Here is a 16,937-nt window from a genome sequence, read left to right as displayed (position 1 = left end):
CACTAGGAGGGTTGTGAAGCACTGGAATGGGTTATTTAGGGAGGTGGTGGAATCTCCTTCCTCAGAGGTTTTTAAGGTCAGGCTTGACAAAGCCCTGGCTGGGATGATTTAGTTGGGGATGGGTCCTGCTTTGAGCAGGGGGTTGGACTAGATGACCTCCTGAGGTCCCTGATATTCTGCGATTCTGTGAAAAGACAGGGAACCATGTTTCTGGAATAACTCCTGTTAGCATTTGCTGTTTTAGCTGGGAGCCAGGTTGAAATTCACCCCATTTCCTGTATCAGGCACATGAAAACCCTTACACAAGCTCACTGAAAGTAAGTGATAACCATGGCTGAAGGACAGAGCTGGTCAAACTCAGAATTTCCATTTTACAGGAAATTCTGGCATTTTAATATTTGTTTTCATTCTGAATTGTGGGGAAAAAAATAAAAAGGAAATTGAAATTTCCCATGAAATGAATTTTTTTTTTAATTTTATGTCCGGTCACTCGAAACATTACATTTTAAATAAAATTTTCTTCTATTTTTGACTTTTTTTCAGTCGTTTTGAAATGAAAAATTGAAACATTCCATTCTGATACGCTCAAAACACGACTTTTCCGGATGGAATTTCAACAAAATCGATATGTTCCCACAGAAAGCTTTGATTTTGATGAAATGGCATGATCTGAGAGAAAAACGTTCCATCTGAAAAATTTTGACCAGTGTTATTGTAGAGTTGGTTATTCCCCCATTTCCTGCCTTCCATCCTTCCCTCACCCCCATGTTGGGCCCTGGGAATCTTCCAACCACCAGGAGCCAACCATCATCTTCTGTCTGGGTCTCCCTTCAGAACCTACTAATGGCTCCTACTAGTGGTCCCTCGGGCCAATGAGCCCCACAAAATAATGGGAAAAGGGATAGACACAGAGTAAATTCAGCAGAGGGCAAATGTGTTTGCTGGGCTGCTCTGTTATCTGTCCTCTCTGAAAATAGGCTTACGGAGCCCCTTGCAATGTCATTCCTCCTGGGTTACATGATATTCTGACCTCTATAATTACATTGGCAAGCTTCCTGCTGTAACATATATTTGTGAGGTTATTGTGGTTTCCTTACATAATACCCAGCATGTTGAGATTTCCAGTGCCGGGATTTAACCTTTTGTGGCGGGGGCGGGGGCATCCAGCACTTCACATTCAAACCAGACCCCCTTATCCATCAACCTTGATTACTGGAGATTAGAAATAAAGGGACTACTCACAGAGGGAGGCAGCTGGTGGTGTGAGGTAACTACTTCAGTTTAGTCCACCTGGAATTACAGATTAACCTTTTGTTTAATGTATGGGACGGGGACACATACTGGTGTCACGCGTGTAGCTGAGGAGGAGCGGAGAACATCTTATAAAAGGAAGGCAAGTGCTCAACAGAGTTAGTACACAGGCAACAAAATGGGCAAGCTATTTCTTCTGATGGGTGAGTATCTTGAGAGACTCAGTTATACAGTGAGTCTAGGGAAAGACGACTTCTCTTTGTTATTTATAGAAACAGAATAATTCTGGTAATGAAACAGATTTCCTTCCCATCCATGTCTGTCTGCCTAGCTAGCTATTATCTCCCTAGATAGTCTCACAAAGCTTACTATCAGAGGCGGTGTGGCCTAGTGGATAAAGTAGAACACTCCTCTGGAACTCGGGTAGACCTGGGTTCTATTCCCATCTGTGCTGCTGGATAATGTTGGGCACATCACATCACCTCTCTGTGCCTTGGTTTCCCCATCTGTAAAATGGGGCTATTGATACTGACCTTCTTGGTAAAGCTCTTTGAGATCTTCTGATAAGAAGTGCTGTACAAGAGCTAGGTATTATCACCTATCTGTTTAGTTACTTACTCCTCATTGCTGTAGATGTAAGAGCATATGTTCTTCTAGAAAGCAGATAAAATAGAGAAAATGTGTTGGACCAGAGCAAACTCTTTCTTGGTTGGGAGAGGCCTGGGGAGGACATAACACTTAATGAATAAAATTATTGTTATTGATTATTATAGAAAAGTCTTGCACTACTATGGGTCGGTAACATAGTGCAGTGGATAATGACATGAGAAACAGAGAGGTGATTAAATGAGAGACATATAAGATCTAGCGTCAGTTTAATATTGGATATTTCCTCTGTCAGGACAAATTCAGAGGTGATATATAAGGTAGCTTAGACTTCCTGGACCCCATTCTTCTCTCGTTTAAATGAATGCAACTCCTATTGACAAAGATAAGCCTTGTTACATTAAGAGTCCATTTGATTCCCTGGGCCAAACTGAACAGTGATTAGGGAGAGGTGAAAATTACACCTCGGTAATTAGGTGCAAATCTAGGGCAGCCTGACTCCTCTCACAATTGCATACATTTAAGCCAGGAGTAATAGAGTTAGACTGCTCAGTGCCAAGGAGTTTAGAGAGAGTCAAAAATGGTGGAACTCTAGGAGGCTGGAAGAATAAGTTAGACAAACTTCGACTCATCTCTGATCTTAGCCCTAGATCTCGCTCTAGCTAGGGGAATAAACCTGATAATCTAGTAGGCCTTGTCCATCACTAACTCCTGTGACCCTATCCTGCCTTACAGTACCACCCTTCCCTACCTCCTGTAAGTAGCAAGCAAGGCAAGTGTTCTGAGATCTCAGCATACAGTGGCAAGTGTTCAGCACTGCAGGATTCTTGATGGTGGGATGGCTCTTTATATCCCAAAGAGCTGAAAAGAACTGGAAATTAGTAGGCCATCATCTCAGCAGCACAGTACACAGGGGAAAGACCACAGGCCGCTGAAAATGCTGCAAGTTGATGGAATTCTTATCTTGTCTGTCTCTTGCTTAACCCTGAAGGGCTTCAGCTTGCTCCCTGGGGTAAAAGCAGGCTGCTAGAGAATCACATACCTTGGGTTTGAGTCTGAGCAATTAATTATGGAACTTCTCCTTTCCTTCACTAGGTCTGGCCCTTCTGCTGCACGTGCAGCTGGGTAAGTGCACATGTGTGTTTTTACTCATAATTTTCATGTCTGACTCACAGGGGGCTGAAAAACATAGCCCCACCTGCTCTCCCTGCATGTTATCTAATAACCAAGACACACGCCCCGATCTTCTCCTTCTAAATTCCAGGCTCATCTACCAACATTGTCTGCTACTTCACCAACTGGTGCCAGTACCGACCTGGAATTGCACGTTACATGCCCGAAAACCTTGACCCATGCCTATGCACTCACGTGATCTATGCCTTTGCTGGCATGGCCAACAACCAGATCCAGACCATCGAATGGAATGACGTGGCCCTCTATGCTGGCATCAATGGACTCAAGACCTAGTAAGCGCTATTTTATTCAATGAGTTTGTGAGTTCTCAGTGATGACAATAATTAGCAGTTACACAGTGTTTTCATACACCCCACCCCCAAAGGATCCCACAGAGCTCTGCAGATTGTATAGCAGTTCAAGTCGAACGATACATCCACCACTGAAATGAAGCCAAGGGTAGGGTGGGATGGGATGAAACAACTGTTCAACACTGGACAACAGATTAGGAGAGGAAGTGGAAAGAAAATACTATTCTGAATTTGCTCTCAGATACCCCGGTTTAATTCCATTGGTTTCTGGGGGGTTTTCACGCAGAATCTGGTCCATTATGTCCAAAGTAAATTTGAGTAACAACTACCATAATCTCTGTTGCTATTCAATGTCCTTTAAAATCATTTGTTCACAGCAATCCTGACCTGAAAACCCTGCTGTCTGTTGGAGGCTGGAATTTTGGGACCCAAAAGTAAGGACCCTATATCCAGCCTGAATTTATGTTTTTCCCCTTCTTTCTTTTTCTCTTGCACCTCAGTCCCTTCCTTCTTGCCACTAATTTCTACTTCCTGACCTGCATATTTACACAGCATGTACCTCTAGCCAGGTCCTCCTTACCTTCTGCTCCGTAGTGGAGTGCCGCATGAGAAACATTGGTTGGGGGGTGGGGTCATTCAGGAGATGACCTTTCACTGCATTATCTGCAACCAGATTGCACAGTGGTTCTGTATCCAACCCACGTTCTGCATCCACTCCATGTTCTGCTAAATTTCCATTTCTCCTGTAGTGGGAAGGAGAGGGATTAGGCAGAAGGAATCAGAGAAGCCTCAACATTAAATAATGATGCTCTTCACCCATTCTTTATTGGACGCTGAAATATGTCAAACAATGTGAAGCCCCTATCTTACTTTAACAACCTTCACTATGGTCTTTCTGCATGGTCAGAATCTCGGACCTTCAGCACCAAATCTTTAACCTCTACCACTTCAGCTAAATGAGTAGCTCCATTAACTGGTGACAGTAGCAGCCTGTTATCCTCTCTGTAGACTAGCCACTAGCATGCTTTACAAGCATGTTACACTGTCACTTGCTGTTTCACATGTTTGAAATTCACCATTTAGCCATTGCCTTTTTGTCTTTTCAGGTTTTCTGACATGGTTTCCTCTGCTCAGAACCGCCAGACCTTCATCCAATCTGCCATCACCTTCCTGCGCAAGTACGACTTTGACGGGCTGGACATTGACTGGGAATACCCTGGCAACAGAGGCAGCCCTGCCGATACCCAGCAGCTTTTCACTGTCTTGCTGCAGGTCAGCCTTTCTTTTTGCTAGCATTTCATCCTAATTCCCAGGCCATCCAAGCTAGCAAGTGATACAGCATGTACACACACAAATCCATTCCTCTGACAAATATTGAATGACTTGGGAAAACTTTTCCTCCAAAAATCATTCAGTTCTTTATCGCAGCCTTCAGCATGTGAAAGCTGGTGATGTTCGACCTCTCCTTAGAGCTAAGACCCTTGTGTGGTGTATTCCAGGAAATGTATGAAGCTTTCGAGCAAGAGGCTGCTCAGAGCAACAACCCCAGGCTGTTGATTTCCGCAGCTGTGTCGGGTGGCAAAGGCACTATCGAAACTGCTTACCAGATCCCACAGATGTCCAAGTAAGTGTCTCATTAATTCCTAAGCCCAGTGGGAAACCACTCAGCCAAGACCAAACAATGAAGGGAAACTGGTGCAGTGGAAATCAAGAGAAAAGCACCTGGCACAGGTAACGTGTGCTTTGTCACAATGTGTTTCCGGCAGAGAGTTCCATCCAGCTCTTGCAGACAGAAGAAAGTAGCAATAACACTGGACAGCAGGGACGATTCTACATAAGGTTTAAGTGGGAGATTCTAATAGGGCATGTGGGGCTAGAATTGGCCAATGGTAAAAGTTCACATGTGCTCTTTCACCTCTCGCTTCAAGTTCCTGTTGTTCTATCAATTGCAAACTTCTGCTTTTTTTAGCCAGCACAAGTGCTCACTTTTCTTCTATAAGGTTACACAGTAAAATGCAGAGCTGCACAATCGGGTTCCAGCAGCTCCCACCCATGCAATCTGTGACACACAGAGCCGTGCTCTGTCATTTCTTAGGCAGATTTCACCAATGATGAAAATCCACTAGCTTGAGCAGAGTTACACACGGGGGGAGTTTGACTTCTGACTCAGCAATGCACTGTTTGTAATTTTAAAATTCAACTGGCTGGGAGCCCTGAAGCTATCCATCCTGGCTGACGGCATTAGATGGGGTCATTATTCAGTGCACAATCTTCAAAGGTGGGGAAATAAATCCCTAGAATGATATCTCTGGTCACTTGCTTTTCCTCAAAAGGTACATGGATTTGATCAATGTGATGACCTACGACATGAGGGGCTCCTGGGAAGGGTTCACAGGGGAAAACAGCCCTCTCTTTGCAGGGCCTGCTGACCAAGGCTCTTACATTTACTTCAACGTGGTGAGTAATGACACAGAAAAGCAGATGCTGTTTTCTTCCTCCCATCACATCATTCCACTGGGGGAGGAGGTTAGTTCCCATGGCTTGGGAACATCTCCCTGACAGCCCTGGCTGGGATGATTTAGTTGGGGATTGGTCCTGCTTTGAGCAGGGGGTGGGACTAGATGACCTCCTGAGGTCCCTTCCAACCCTGATATTCTATGATTCTATGATTCCCATGGCTTGGGAACATCTTTCTGACTGGATCACTGTGCCGTCTCCTCTAGGACTATGCCATGAACTACTGGAAGGACAATGGTGCCCCAGCTGAGAAGCTGATGGTTGGATTCGGAGCCTATGCCCGCACCTTCACCCTCAGTGACCCTTCCAACCATGGCCTGGATGCCCCAACCTCCGGCCCAGGTGCCGCAGGAGCTTACACCCAGTCAGCCGGGACCCTGGCCTATTTTGAGGTAAAACTATGAAAATGGATGCAGCAAATCGGAATGGGTGTTAGCTATGGGAGTTCACACAGTGTTTTTACTGGAGGATGTGTCTACAAAAACAATGTTTCTGACAGAGACACTCGGGAACAGAATGACACAGCCACGTTTTATCACACACATGAGCTTAGGCCATCATGGCAAAAATTTAACTTAGCTGCTCTAGGGGTTGTTTGCTCTGGTGAGCTCGGAAAGTTTTGCCAGCAGACTGGTAACCCCTTCATTGGGTGGAACCATGATCGTATTTACTTTGGCTGTAAGTTGTTAAGGGCAGGGACCATCTTTGTGTTTATACAGCACCTAGCACAATGGGGCCCTGGTCCATGAATGTGCTCCTACGCTCTACCACAATACAACTACTAAATAATAATGTTCAGTCTTGATTCATGCGGTCAGCCTTGCAATTCCACCAGAGACTGCAGAATTGTCGCCCTGTCACAACCAGGTTGTGAGCGGTCAGGCCTAATGACTGGGACAGGAGTCAGGCCTAGTGGTTGGAGCAGAACTCAGGGAACCGGAGACAGGAAGCACTGCCCAGGGTTTTTAAGAGACCCTCTCCTTTTCCTAATGCAATGTAAGTGACATGAGGTTCTGAATCACAGTGGCCTCTTGCCAGCAGGAGGGAGACCTCCAGTGGATGTCTGCAGCTGGAGGTATCCCTGAACATTAAAACTAGCCTGGTCGGACCTACAGGATGCAGTGTGCTGGGTCAGTCCAAAGAGACTAAGGAGTTGGATGAACAGTCAGATATAGGCCTCTAGATCAGTTAGGATAGAATCACAGACCTTCCTGGACCACCTTACAAACATCTTTTATGTCCCAGGTCTGTACCTTCTTGAAGAGTGGAGCCACCGTCGTGTGGAATGCTCCTCAGAAAGTCCCTTACGCCTACAAAGGAAATCAGTGGATCGGCTATGACAACCCTAAGAGCTTTGCCATTAAGGTAAACCTGTTATCTATCATCTCTTTGTGCTCTGGGTCAAGGCTTTCACCCCTGTATCGGGCTACAGAGCTACACTGCTCTCTGGAGGGTGGGACAGAGGCCACTATTCCATAATGACCCTTGCCAGTTAACGTCTTACAGGATCTCCACATTGCTTCTTCCTCAGCCTAGAGGATCCCACTATTGACTGAGATAAGAGTGAATTCCCCTCTGTTTAGTCACACTTCTCAGGACTGGATGGGAATCGAGACACCTTGATATTCCTTACAGGTTCCTAGGCTCAAGGAGGAAATGATCAGGGTGCCAGCATTGTACAGTGTTAACATCTTGGGATAAAGTACTTAATTTACATCCAGTACCTATTGCTCTAGTTCCCTGACCCAAAGACCACTGAAATCAATGGGAGTCTTGAATAGACTTTGCATCAGGTTCTATGCCAGCTCTGTTGCTATTTAAAGACTTAGCGTGCAACCCTTATTCTATTCTCATTGACATCCAGTCTTTAATGTGAGCAAAGACTGTAGGCTCAGGGCCTGAAACCTTCAGATAAGAGATACTTCACCACAAGGGAAGGTATGGTTTAGAGTAGCTTTACTGATGCGTTTACAACTCTGCTTAAAAATCTTCCCTCACAGGCAAAGTGGCTGTTGGAGAACAATTTTGGAGGCGCCATGGTTTGGGCTATTGATCTGGACGACTTCACTGGCACATTCTGTGGAGAAGGCAAATACCCTCTGATGAACTCCTTGAAATCTGCCTTGGGCGTCACCACCCCTAGTAAGTGACACCCCAGTGCATGGAGTGAGATGACCAGCACTCCTCTGAACTCTTCTCCAGGCCTGCATCTCCTCCTGTATTACCTCCTGCAATCTGCTCCTCTCTGGCCATGCTGACACCCACCTCTCCCTCTCAGATCTACTCAAACAGCTGCTGTTGAGACCATCTTCCTGGCATGTCATTCTGACCACGCCAGCCCCCCATTCTGAATCCCTCCTCTAGTTCTTCCTTCTCCACCACACCAAATTCACGCTTTTTGTCCTCCCCTTGAAGGCCCTTTACAGCTCTGTCTTTTACACCTCATCGTCTTATCTGCTCTCGCCTCCTGTTGTGTTGCTCCCTCTGCTCGGCCAGTGAAACCAGCCTTCGGTGCCAGCGTGCTGCCTTATCCCACATGCACCTTTGCACTTGCTTCCACAACCCCCGTGCAAGGAAAAACCTCCCCAAACACCTCTGTGAAACTGCTACCCTGCCCTCCTTCAACTCCTTCCTCGAGAGGCACATCTACCGCCATGCCTCAGACGCTTAGAAGAAAGCACATTCTAATGCCTCCCTTTGCATTTATTTCTTTCAGACTGCAAGGTTCCAGCAACCACCCTGGGTACTAGTGCTAACCAACCAGCCACGGCTGCCCCTTCCAAAGGCAGTGGAAGCTCCAGTGGAGGCAGTAGCAGCAGCAACTTCTGCTCCGGCAGAGCCAATGGCCTCTACCCAGATCCCAGTAATAACAACGCGTTCTACCACTGTGTGAGCGGGAAAACCTACCTGCAGTTCTGCCAGGCCAGCCTTGTCTTCGACTCCAGCTGCTCCTGCTGCAACTGGGCATGAAAAGAACCCCCACTAGGCTTGCAGACCTCACGGCAATAGGTGCAGACCTCAGACGATAGAATGATCAATAAACGTGCATTGCATTACAATAACAATGTGTGGTCTCTGTCACTGCATACGCACAAGGGTTGCGCTGGGGTAACAGAGCAGAGTTTGGCCTCTTGGGCAACATAGATTAAACAGCCATTAGATAAACAGTTTTGTGATACACATTCCCACTAATATGGTACCTGAAATGAAAGAGGGAGACTGCTGCCCTTTCCTGGCTTGCTGAGAAGGGAGCTTAAAGGAGACACTCTGGCCTACTGGATAGAACACTGGCCAGGGAAGCTGGACTTCTAGGCTCTGTTTCCAGCTCTGCCACTGACTCATTGTGTGGCCTTAGGCAAGTCACCCCAGTTCCCCTGGCCTGCATTTCACCATCTGTAAAATGGGGATAATGATCCTGGCCTCCTTTGTAAAATGCTTTGAGATCTACAGATGAAAAGTGCTATGTAAGAGCTAAGTGTTGTTTTGTACTATGGCATTAAGATTCAGCCCGGAACAAGTAGACACCCTCTTTGCACACAATAACATTATATCTTTAAAACCTCCTTGGAAATAGACAATAAAAGTAATTCCACTAGTCCTTCTTCACTTACTCCTCGTATGTTCCAGACTGAATTAAAGCCTTCATGAAATCTCCATGCGACACTACCTGCATAAAGAACTGGAACACTAGGAATACTGGCAGGCTTCACCATTATATGGTTAGACCAGGGAATGAACAGAGAAAGCTTTATTATTAATAATGTTGCCCCTATTGGCCCAAGCAGTTAGCCAAAATTCAGGGTCTGACAGGTTGTTTCGGTTAGGAGGAGAAATTGATGATAGAGTCAGGTACCTTTCATGCAATCATGCTTATTTACAAACAATGTACAAAGTTCTGTTTCCTTAAACAGAGTAGGACTCAAAACAGCATGAGTCAGTTTCTCTGCTCCCAGTCCCAAGCCTCTTTCCAGCAAGTACTCTGCCCAAAAGCTGTCTGATCTTTTCCCACAGTCACAACACACGGGTCTCTGGCTGTGTCTTTGCTTCCTTCTCTGTCTGCTCCACTGGTATTTCTGCCGCTTCTCTCTCACACACAACTGCAATCCAAGTAATCTCCAACTCTGTGTTTGTTCTCAGATCCATGAGAAAGCCCTTGGACCACATGGCCCAGTCACTGCCCAGGGTAGCATGCAGTCAAGTCACTGGGTGTTGGTTTTCCATTGTTTCTTCTACCACTAAACAAAGGGACATTTGTTCCCTGGTTTAGCCTGAATGGAAGCCTGCTATCACACCCACAAGTGGTGCCCAAACCCCAGCATAGCAATAATATTTATTACATGTTATTAATATAGTGCCCTATGTATCCATGGCATGGTACATTTGCTTATGAAAATCTAGGCTTGACATCTACTATATATAAAAATGAAGCACAAATTCAGCAGATAATGGATAAAACTAAGAAATATTGATGGGAGAAAGCAGAGAGTGGCAGAATGGGTAAGAAGTACAAAAGAGAAAGAGGAATTCTAATCTCCAAAAGTACATCACAAAGCCATACCAGACTCTAGTTATGCAGATTACACTTGTCTTTATACCAAGAACACAGAAAATCATCAGGAAACCAACGCTGGCTCCTCCCCCACGAGTGCAGCTAGTCGTCGGACCAAGCAGTATTTCAATCATGTCAATAATTTTCTAACTCCTGTCTATGAAGATACATTGACAGACACCATGTGCTCCCTGGCTGACTTGGAGCATCTGCTCCATGGCTTGATTATTCTCAGTGGAAAGAAGAATCACTCTCATTCCATTAAGTCTGGCCCTTGTATAGAATCAGTGTGTGCCCCTTGCTCTAATACTCAATGCACAATCAAACAGTCCTGTGGCATCTCTCCTCTTTTTCCTTCAGAATTGTCTATACCTCAGTAGGGCCAACACCTTATTGTTTCTCTTCTTCACTGTTTTGGCGCCATGGGGAAAGTCTGCCTGACAGATCTGAAATGAAGCAAACACCCGAGCAAAGCAAAAGGATTCGTTAGTGGAGTGGCATATTGCCCAGCAAAATGTTGGTTCATTCCAGCCCATCCAGCATAGTCACTGGCCCCTGTAATGCAGTTGGGCAAGGTAACTGCAGTGCAGGTAGCTGAATACTTTGCACACTCTGCAGTGACCTATTTTGCAAGTGAAGCGGTGTATTTTGAGTGTGCACAATTTCAGATCTGAACACCCTTTGAGCACAGGGGAAGTTGGAATTTAGATTTGGACCCAGACTTTATTTCAGCTCTTGCTGGGCTGGGCTGGGCCATCTCCAAAGATCACCTAAACCTTGGGGAGATTTAGATTGGGTTACTGAACTCTACTAACCACGGTGGATGCATTCTTAATAAGACTCCACATTACTTGTTCTCTGTCTGTTACCATTTATTTTTGGAAGGGGAAAAAGGATTAAAGTTCAATACTGATTCAAGCGTTGCCTTTTTGTCTTTGTCCTCAGTGTGCAACCGGTGCCTAAGTCCTGACTGAGTCCTCTAAGCATTATTGTTAGTAGAAGCCATGCTTCACATTTCCACCTTCCTCTGCAGCATGGCGTGTGGATCGCCTGCTGGGAACAGCTAGCCTCATGTCTCATTGCAGAAATCACAGGCATTGGTGATGCTTTCGTCTCTGCCTGTGGCACACCACAGCTTCATTTCCCAAGGATTAAAAAGTTTTAGTTTAACTAAAGTAATTGAGCTCAACATAGGGGCATTTGGGTAAAAATTCTGGTCTGTGCTATATCTGTTTGATAGCATCTGTATCAGCACCACCTTCAAATGCATAGATTGCCTTTGAATACTGACCTATCCAAGCCTGAAGAACAATATTTCATATACCTCTGTATCCTTCATTGTACAAAGCCACAGTTGCCTTCATTGACCTTCACATCTCTCCTCATTTACCTTCCTATAATCATAAAATCCTAGAAATACAGGGCTGACGCAGGACCAAATAAACCTAGACCAGCCCTGACAGGTGTTTGTCCAACCTGTTCTTAACCTCCAATGTCAGAGATTCCACCACCTCCCTTGGAAGTTTATTCCAAAGCTTAATTACACTGATAGTTAGAAAGCTTTGCTTAATATCTAACCTCAGTCTCCCTTGCTGGAGATTAAGGCCATTACTTCTTGTTCTACCTGCAGTGGTCGTGGAAAACAATTGATTACCAGACTACTCTCAGTAACAAGGGCAGATGGAACAAAGGACTAACATAAAGCAACAGACCTTATACATTATTTTTCATGTATTTTCTCCAGTACACCTTTTTCCACACTACCGTTGTTACTGCACTGCCTGAGAAGCATGTTGGGAGTCATGTGACTCTGAAGTCACAGGAAGCCCATGATCTGAATGGTTGCCCAAACAGTTTCCTGGAGTACTGTGCAGGGTTAAATAGTGTGCATGGGCCAATTAGAAGGCTGCAGGGTGCTGTCTCTCTCAACCCTTTGGGCGGGACTTCCTGAGGGACCTAATTCTACAGTGCTCCTTGTAGATAGCTCTATGTAGCCTCCTTATGGCAATGTAAGAATATCAGCTGTTCTAGGCTTTTAAAGACCCAGGTTCTAGTCCTGTGGATTTTTACAGCACCTTCTGAAACATTAACTAGCTAAAGGTTGACTGGGCCATAATGAAGCTGGAAATAAGCTACAGGTGTTGAGTGGTAAATCTTTGTTCATATGGCATAGCAGTGAAGGGGCATGTCTTCCATAGATGCTGCAAATACATACACCCATTATGAACACAAGACATAAAAATGGACACAAAGTATGGTGAAATATACACACAGCTGAGACTTGGTCAGCAGGACAGCAGAATACAGGCTAAGTGACCAATAGGTATTGGAACAGACTCTTAAAACACCACTCCATCAGAAGAACCAAGTGCAGGGCAGGCTCTTGTCATCACAAGACACACCCTGACTCTAACATCAAACTGCCTGCAAGTACACACAGGACTTTGTGCAATAAGAGGAAAATATCTTAGTTCCCAAGCTAAGAGAAAAGGAGTTGTTTTACATTATATATATGATGAGAGAGATTTTAAGAAAGCATAATATGCATCGATATTTATGGTGTTCATGTTGAATGTTGCTATCTCAAATGTGAGAAAAGGGCTATTTCCATAGCTTTCCAATAGGGATGTTGTGGTAAGACTGTATGCTTATGTCTAGGAACTTAGAGAACTTTAAGAAAATGCTCTATGAGAAAAATAGTACATGTGGAGAAAGGAATAAAGCCTGAAAGTTGCACTGTCTTGGCTCTCTTTTTTTATGCTCCATCACTGAACATGGTGCCAGAAACGAGATGGCTACTGCAGGTACACGAAATCAGAGCCGTAGAATATTGTGTGTAGGGGGGTCAAACAAAGAGAAAGTCATCATAATCCTCATGGCAGCATACCAGATTCCTGTCCCTGAGCACAGGAACATAAAAGGAGATGTATTTAGCAATGGACTAGCCCAGTAGGGTAGTTAATACAAATGTTCTTTATACTAGGGTGACCTGACAGCAAATGTGAAAAATCAGGACAGGAGGTGGGGGGTAATAGGAGCCTATATAAGAAAAAGACCCAAAAATCAAGACTGTCCCTATAAAATTGGGACATCTGGTCACCCTACTTTATACTCACTTTATGGCCCTTTTACACTGGCCATGTGGTGTCAAGTGGGCTTAGTGTCAATGAGAATCTGGCCCATCTAGCTTCCAATAAATCAAGCAAAAGTCACATCTCTCTACAATAAGTTTCTGTGTTGCAAACATGAAACATGCCTATTTCAACACCACCTTCAAATGCATACGTTGGCTTTTCATTCTGACCTTTTCAAGTCTGAAAAACAACATTCCCTATCACTCCGTCTCCTTCATAGAACAAAGCCATTGCTATGCTGATTGATCTGTACATTTCTCTGCATTTACCTTCCCACAACGTCCAGGCTAATATCAGTAACAAGGGCAGGTAGAACAAAGGATTTATATAAAGAAACAGACCTTATATGCTAAGATTACTGGTATTTTCCCAATTTTTGTTTTTGAATCGCTTTTGTTATCGCACTACTTGAAAAGTATGTTGGAAAAAATTTCTCAGGCCGCTCTGCTCTCTTACCTCCATTACATAAAAATAAAAAAAAACCTAAGTCTGGGTGACCTGGTGAAAATTCTCTGTCACTTCGTTTCATTACAAAACGCTGCATAGTACAGGGTTGAGAGTGTCTGTGCTGTGTTTTTACACCACTATTTTCACGAATATTGCTTGTGTTTCATGTTCCAGTGTCTGAGCTTGGACATTGGTGGCTATTGGGCAAGGAGGCTATATGGACATGGCTACCGCAGTCACCACAAGGAGCTGGTGACCAGTTATCCCATCCTGAAATACCCCAGTGTGAATGAAGAGGCAACCATATAATATGAGGCCAGTGAGATGAGGCTTGGAACACCACACATATAAAAGGGACAGCTGGTAGTTCTGTGTCATGGTCAGTATCACCAACTGAGCAGAGGGATGCCTAAATTGACAAAGCAGTGTATTGCAATAGTGTTTTCATGTCAAGAGTTTGACCAGTATGTTCAAGGATGGGAAACCATTCAAGTAGAAAACGACCATAAACCACTGAAGAGCATTTTAAAAAATAATCTCTAGTGGCCTTAAAATGCCTTCACCTCTGCTACTGAAAATACACGTAAATTGTAGCATTGCAAGCCACAAGAAAGGGACTTCTTATCCAGAACAAGCCTTGTAGCATGAAAATATGGTCACTGAACAAGAATGTGAAACCCTCAATCTGATAGCAATACAAAAATCATGGAAAGACACAGAAAGCATTGACCAAGCAAGGCATGTGTTAGTTTCAAGGCAAACAAACTTTACAAGACTTGGAAGTACTCATGTCCGCTGTTCTGTCAGGATGGCCAGACACTAGGGAGAAGTGCCACCTACATCCCAAGAATGCTAGAGCTAGGGATCTGAACTGAGCATCCAAGATCAGGGGCGGCTCTAGGAATTGCGCCACCCCAAGCAGGGCGGCACGCGCCGGCGCGGCTCTGGCGCGGTCGCTGGTCCTGGCTCGGGGGACCGCTCGCTCCGCCGGCGGTCCTGAGGTCCGCCTGCTCTCCAGTCTCCCCCGCTCAGGCGCGCGCACGCCGCACCACCGGCACGGAGGACGGGGACCCGCGGGCTCTCCTGCGGGGGGGTCCCGAGAGCACCCCCGCCGCCCCACGCACCCCCGCTGCTGCTTGGCGCTGGCTGCCTGGGGGGTGCTGCCGCCCCTGTGTGGAAAATAACATCATAATGCCCAGATTTCTGAGAACAGAAACTCTGTCAAGAATCCAGAGCCACTCTGAAACAGCAGCCTGTATCTGGGATGCCAAAGACATCATGTACCAGCCAAACACGACGAAGGATATCTGACACTTGGGGAGCAGTTGTGATACATCTGGGGAAATGCAGGGCAAAAAGGGACCATTAAAATACACTGCATCCCCCACAGACCTTGGAGCAAAGTAGGAATAGACCATTTTACTGCAAACCACACTCAGAGCAAACATGGGAAAGTGGTCTAGATGAAATTACTATAAGGTGGGTTCAAAACTAGTCCATACTTACAGAATAATTATCACTGACTCACTGGCAAACTGGGAGAGTGTATCTATTGGGGTCCTGCAGGAGTCAGTCCTGGATCCAGTACTATTCTATATTTTCATAAATGACTTGGATAATGGAGCGAAGAGTGTGCTTATAAAATTTGTGAATGACCCCAAGCTGAGAGGAAGTGGCAAGCACTTTAGAGGACAGGATAAGAATTCTAAAGCTACCTTGACAAATTGGAGAATTGGTCTGAAATCAATAAGATGAAATTCAATAAAGACAAATGCAAAGTTCTACACTTAGGAAGGAGAAATCAAATGCACAAAGTGGGGAATAACTGGCTAGGTGCTAGCACTGCTGAAAAGGATCTGGGGGTTATAAATTACAAACTGAATATGAGTCAGCAATGTGATGCAGTTATAAAAAAGACTAACATCATTCTAGGGTGTATTAACAGGTAAGACATGGGAAGTAATTGTCCAGCTCTACTTCACACTGGTGAGGTCTCAGCTGGGCAATTGTCCTGTTTGGGGCACCACACCTTAAAAAAAGATGTGCACAAAATCAGAAAGAGTTCAGAGGACAGCAACCCAAATGATAAACAAACAAACAGGTTAAAAAACCTGACTTATGAGGAAAGGGTAAAAATACTGTGCATGTTTAGTCTTGAGAAAAGAAGGCTGATGGGGGATCTGATAGTCAAACAACTTACGGGCTGTTATAAAGAAGACAGCAAGCAATTGCTCTCCATGTACGCTGAAGGTAGGACTAGTAGTAAAATTGGCAGCAAGGAAGACTGAAGATAGATATTAGGAAAGTCTTTCTATTATAAGTATAGTTTAGTACTGGAATAGGTTTCCAAGGGAGGGTTTGGAATTCCCAACATTGGAGGTTTTTAAAAACAGGTTGGACAAACTTGTCAGGGATGGTCTATGTTCACTTGGTCGTGCCTCCGTGCAGAGGGCTGGACTAGATGACTTTGAAGTCCCTTCCAGCCCTACTTGATGCCCAAGCTATGGCAGAAAACTAGGGCAATAGCTATGGCAAAAACTAGGAAAGGATCACTCCCTCCCAGCTAACTCCTGGCAGATATAAATTCTGAGCTGTGCTTACAAACTTCTCAAGAGACTAATTCTGCAGTGAATCTTTCCCACAGCAGACCAGACTCTGGGTGATGACCAGGCAGGATTTAGACCTAATGGGAACACTTGTGACCAAGTTCTTGCTCTTGCCACCTGTATAGAAACAGCTTCCAGAAAAAGGAAAAGACAGGGCTGTGTTTTGTGATTTGCCAGCCGCATATGATACCGCCTGTCACACCGGCTTGTTGGTCAAGATGTCATAGATGGGTTGTTACAGTTACGAAAATGCTGCTTCAGAAACAGACAATTCCAAGAGATGCTCGTTAATAAATTGAGTACACAGAGGATCCAGAAGAAGGGACTCCCTCTGGGATCTGTT

At 45.0% G+C, this 16,937-nt stretch overlaps 1 protein-coding gene across 1 annotated transcript; it reads left to right on the top strand.

Moving 5' to 3' along the window:
• The first annotated feature begins 1,429 nt into the window (after nt 1-1,429).
• On the top strand, nt 1,430-8,848 carry LOC120405076 (acidic mammalian chitinase-like). Its single transcript, XM_039538319.1, has 11 exons — nt 1,430-1,454; nt 2,953-2,982; nt 3,122-3,323; nt 3,719-3,775; nt 4,448-4,613; nt 4,841-4,965; nt 5,675-5,798; nt 6,065-6,250; nt 7,104-7,223; nt 7,859-8,000; nt 8,575-8,848. The coding sequence occupies exons 1-11, from the start codon at nt 1,430-1,432 to the stop codon at nt 8,826-8,828; spliced, it is 1,431 nt and encodes a 476-aa protein (XP_039394253.1). The 3' UTR covers nt 8,829-8,848.
• The last annotated feature ends 8,089 nt before the right edge of the window (nt 8,849-16,937 follow it).

Source organism: Mauremys reevesii, linkage group 4 (genome assembly GCF_016161935.1).
Source record: "Mauremys reevesii isolate NIE-2019 linkage group 4, ASM1616193v1, whole genome shotgun sequence".
Taxonomy (NCBI): domain Eukaryota; kingdom Metazoa; phylum Chordata; order Testudines; family Geoemydidae; genus Mauremys; species Mauremys reevesii.
The sequence above is the reverse complement of the archived record's forward strand: the minus strand, read 5'-3'. Positions and strand labels throughout refer to the sequence as shown.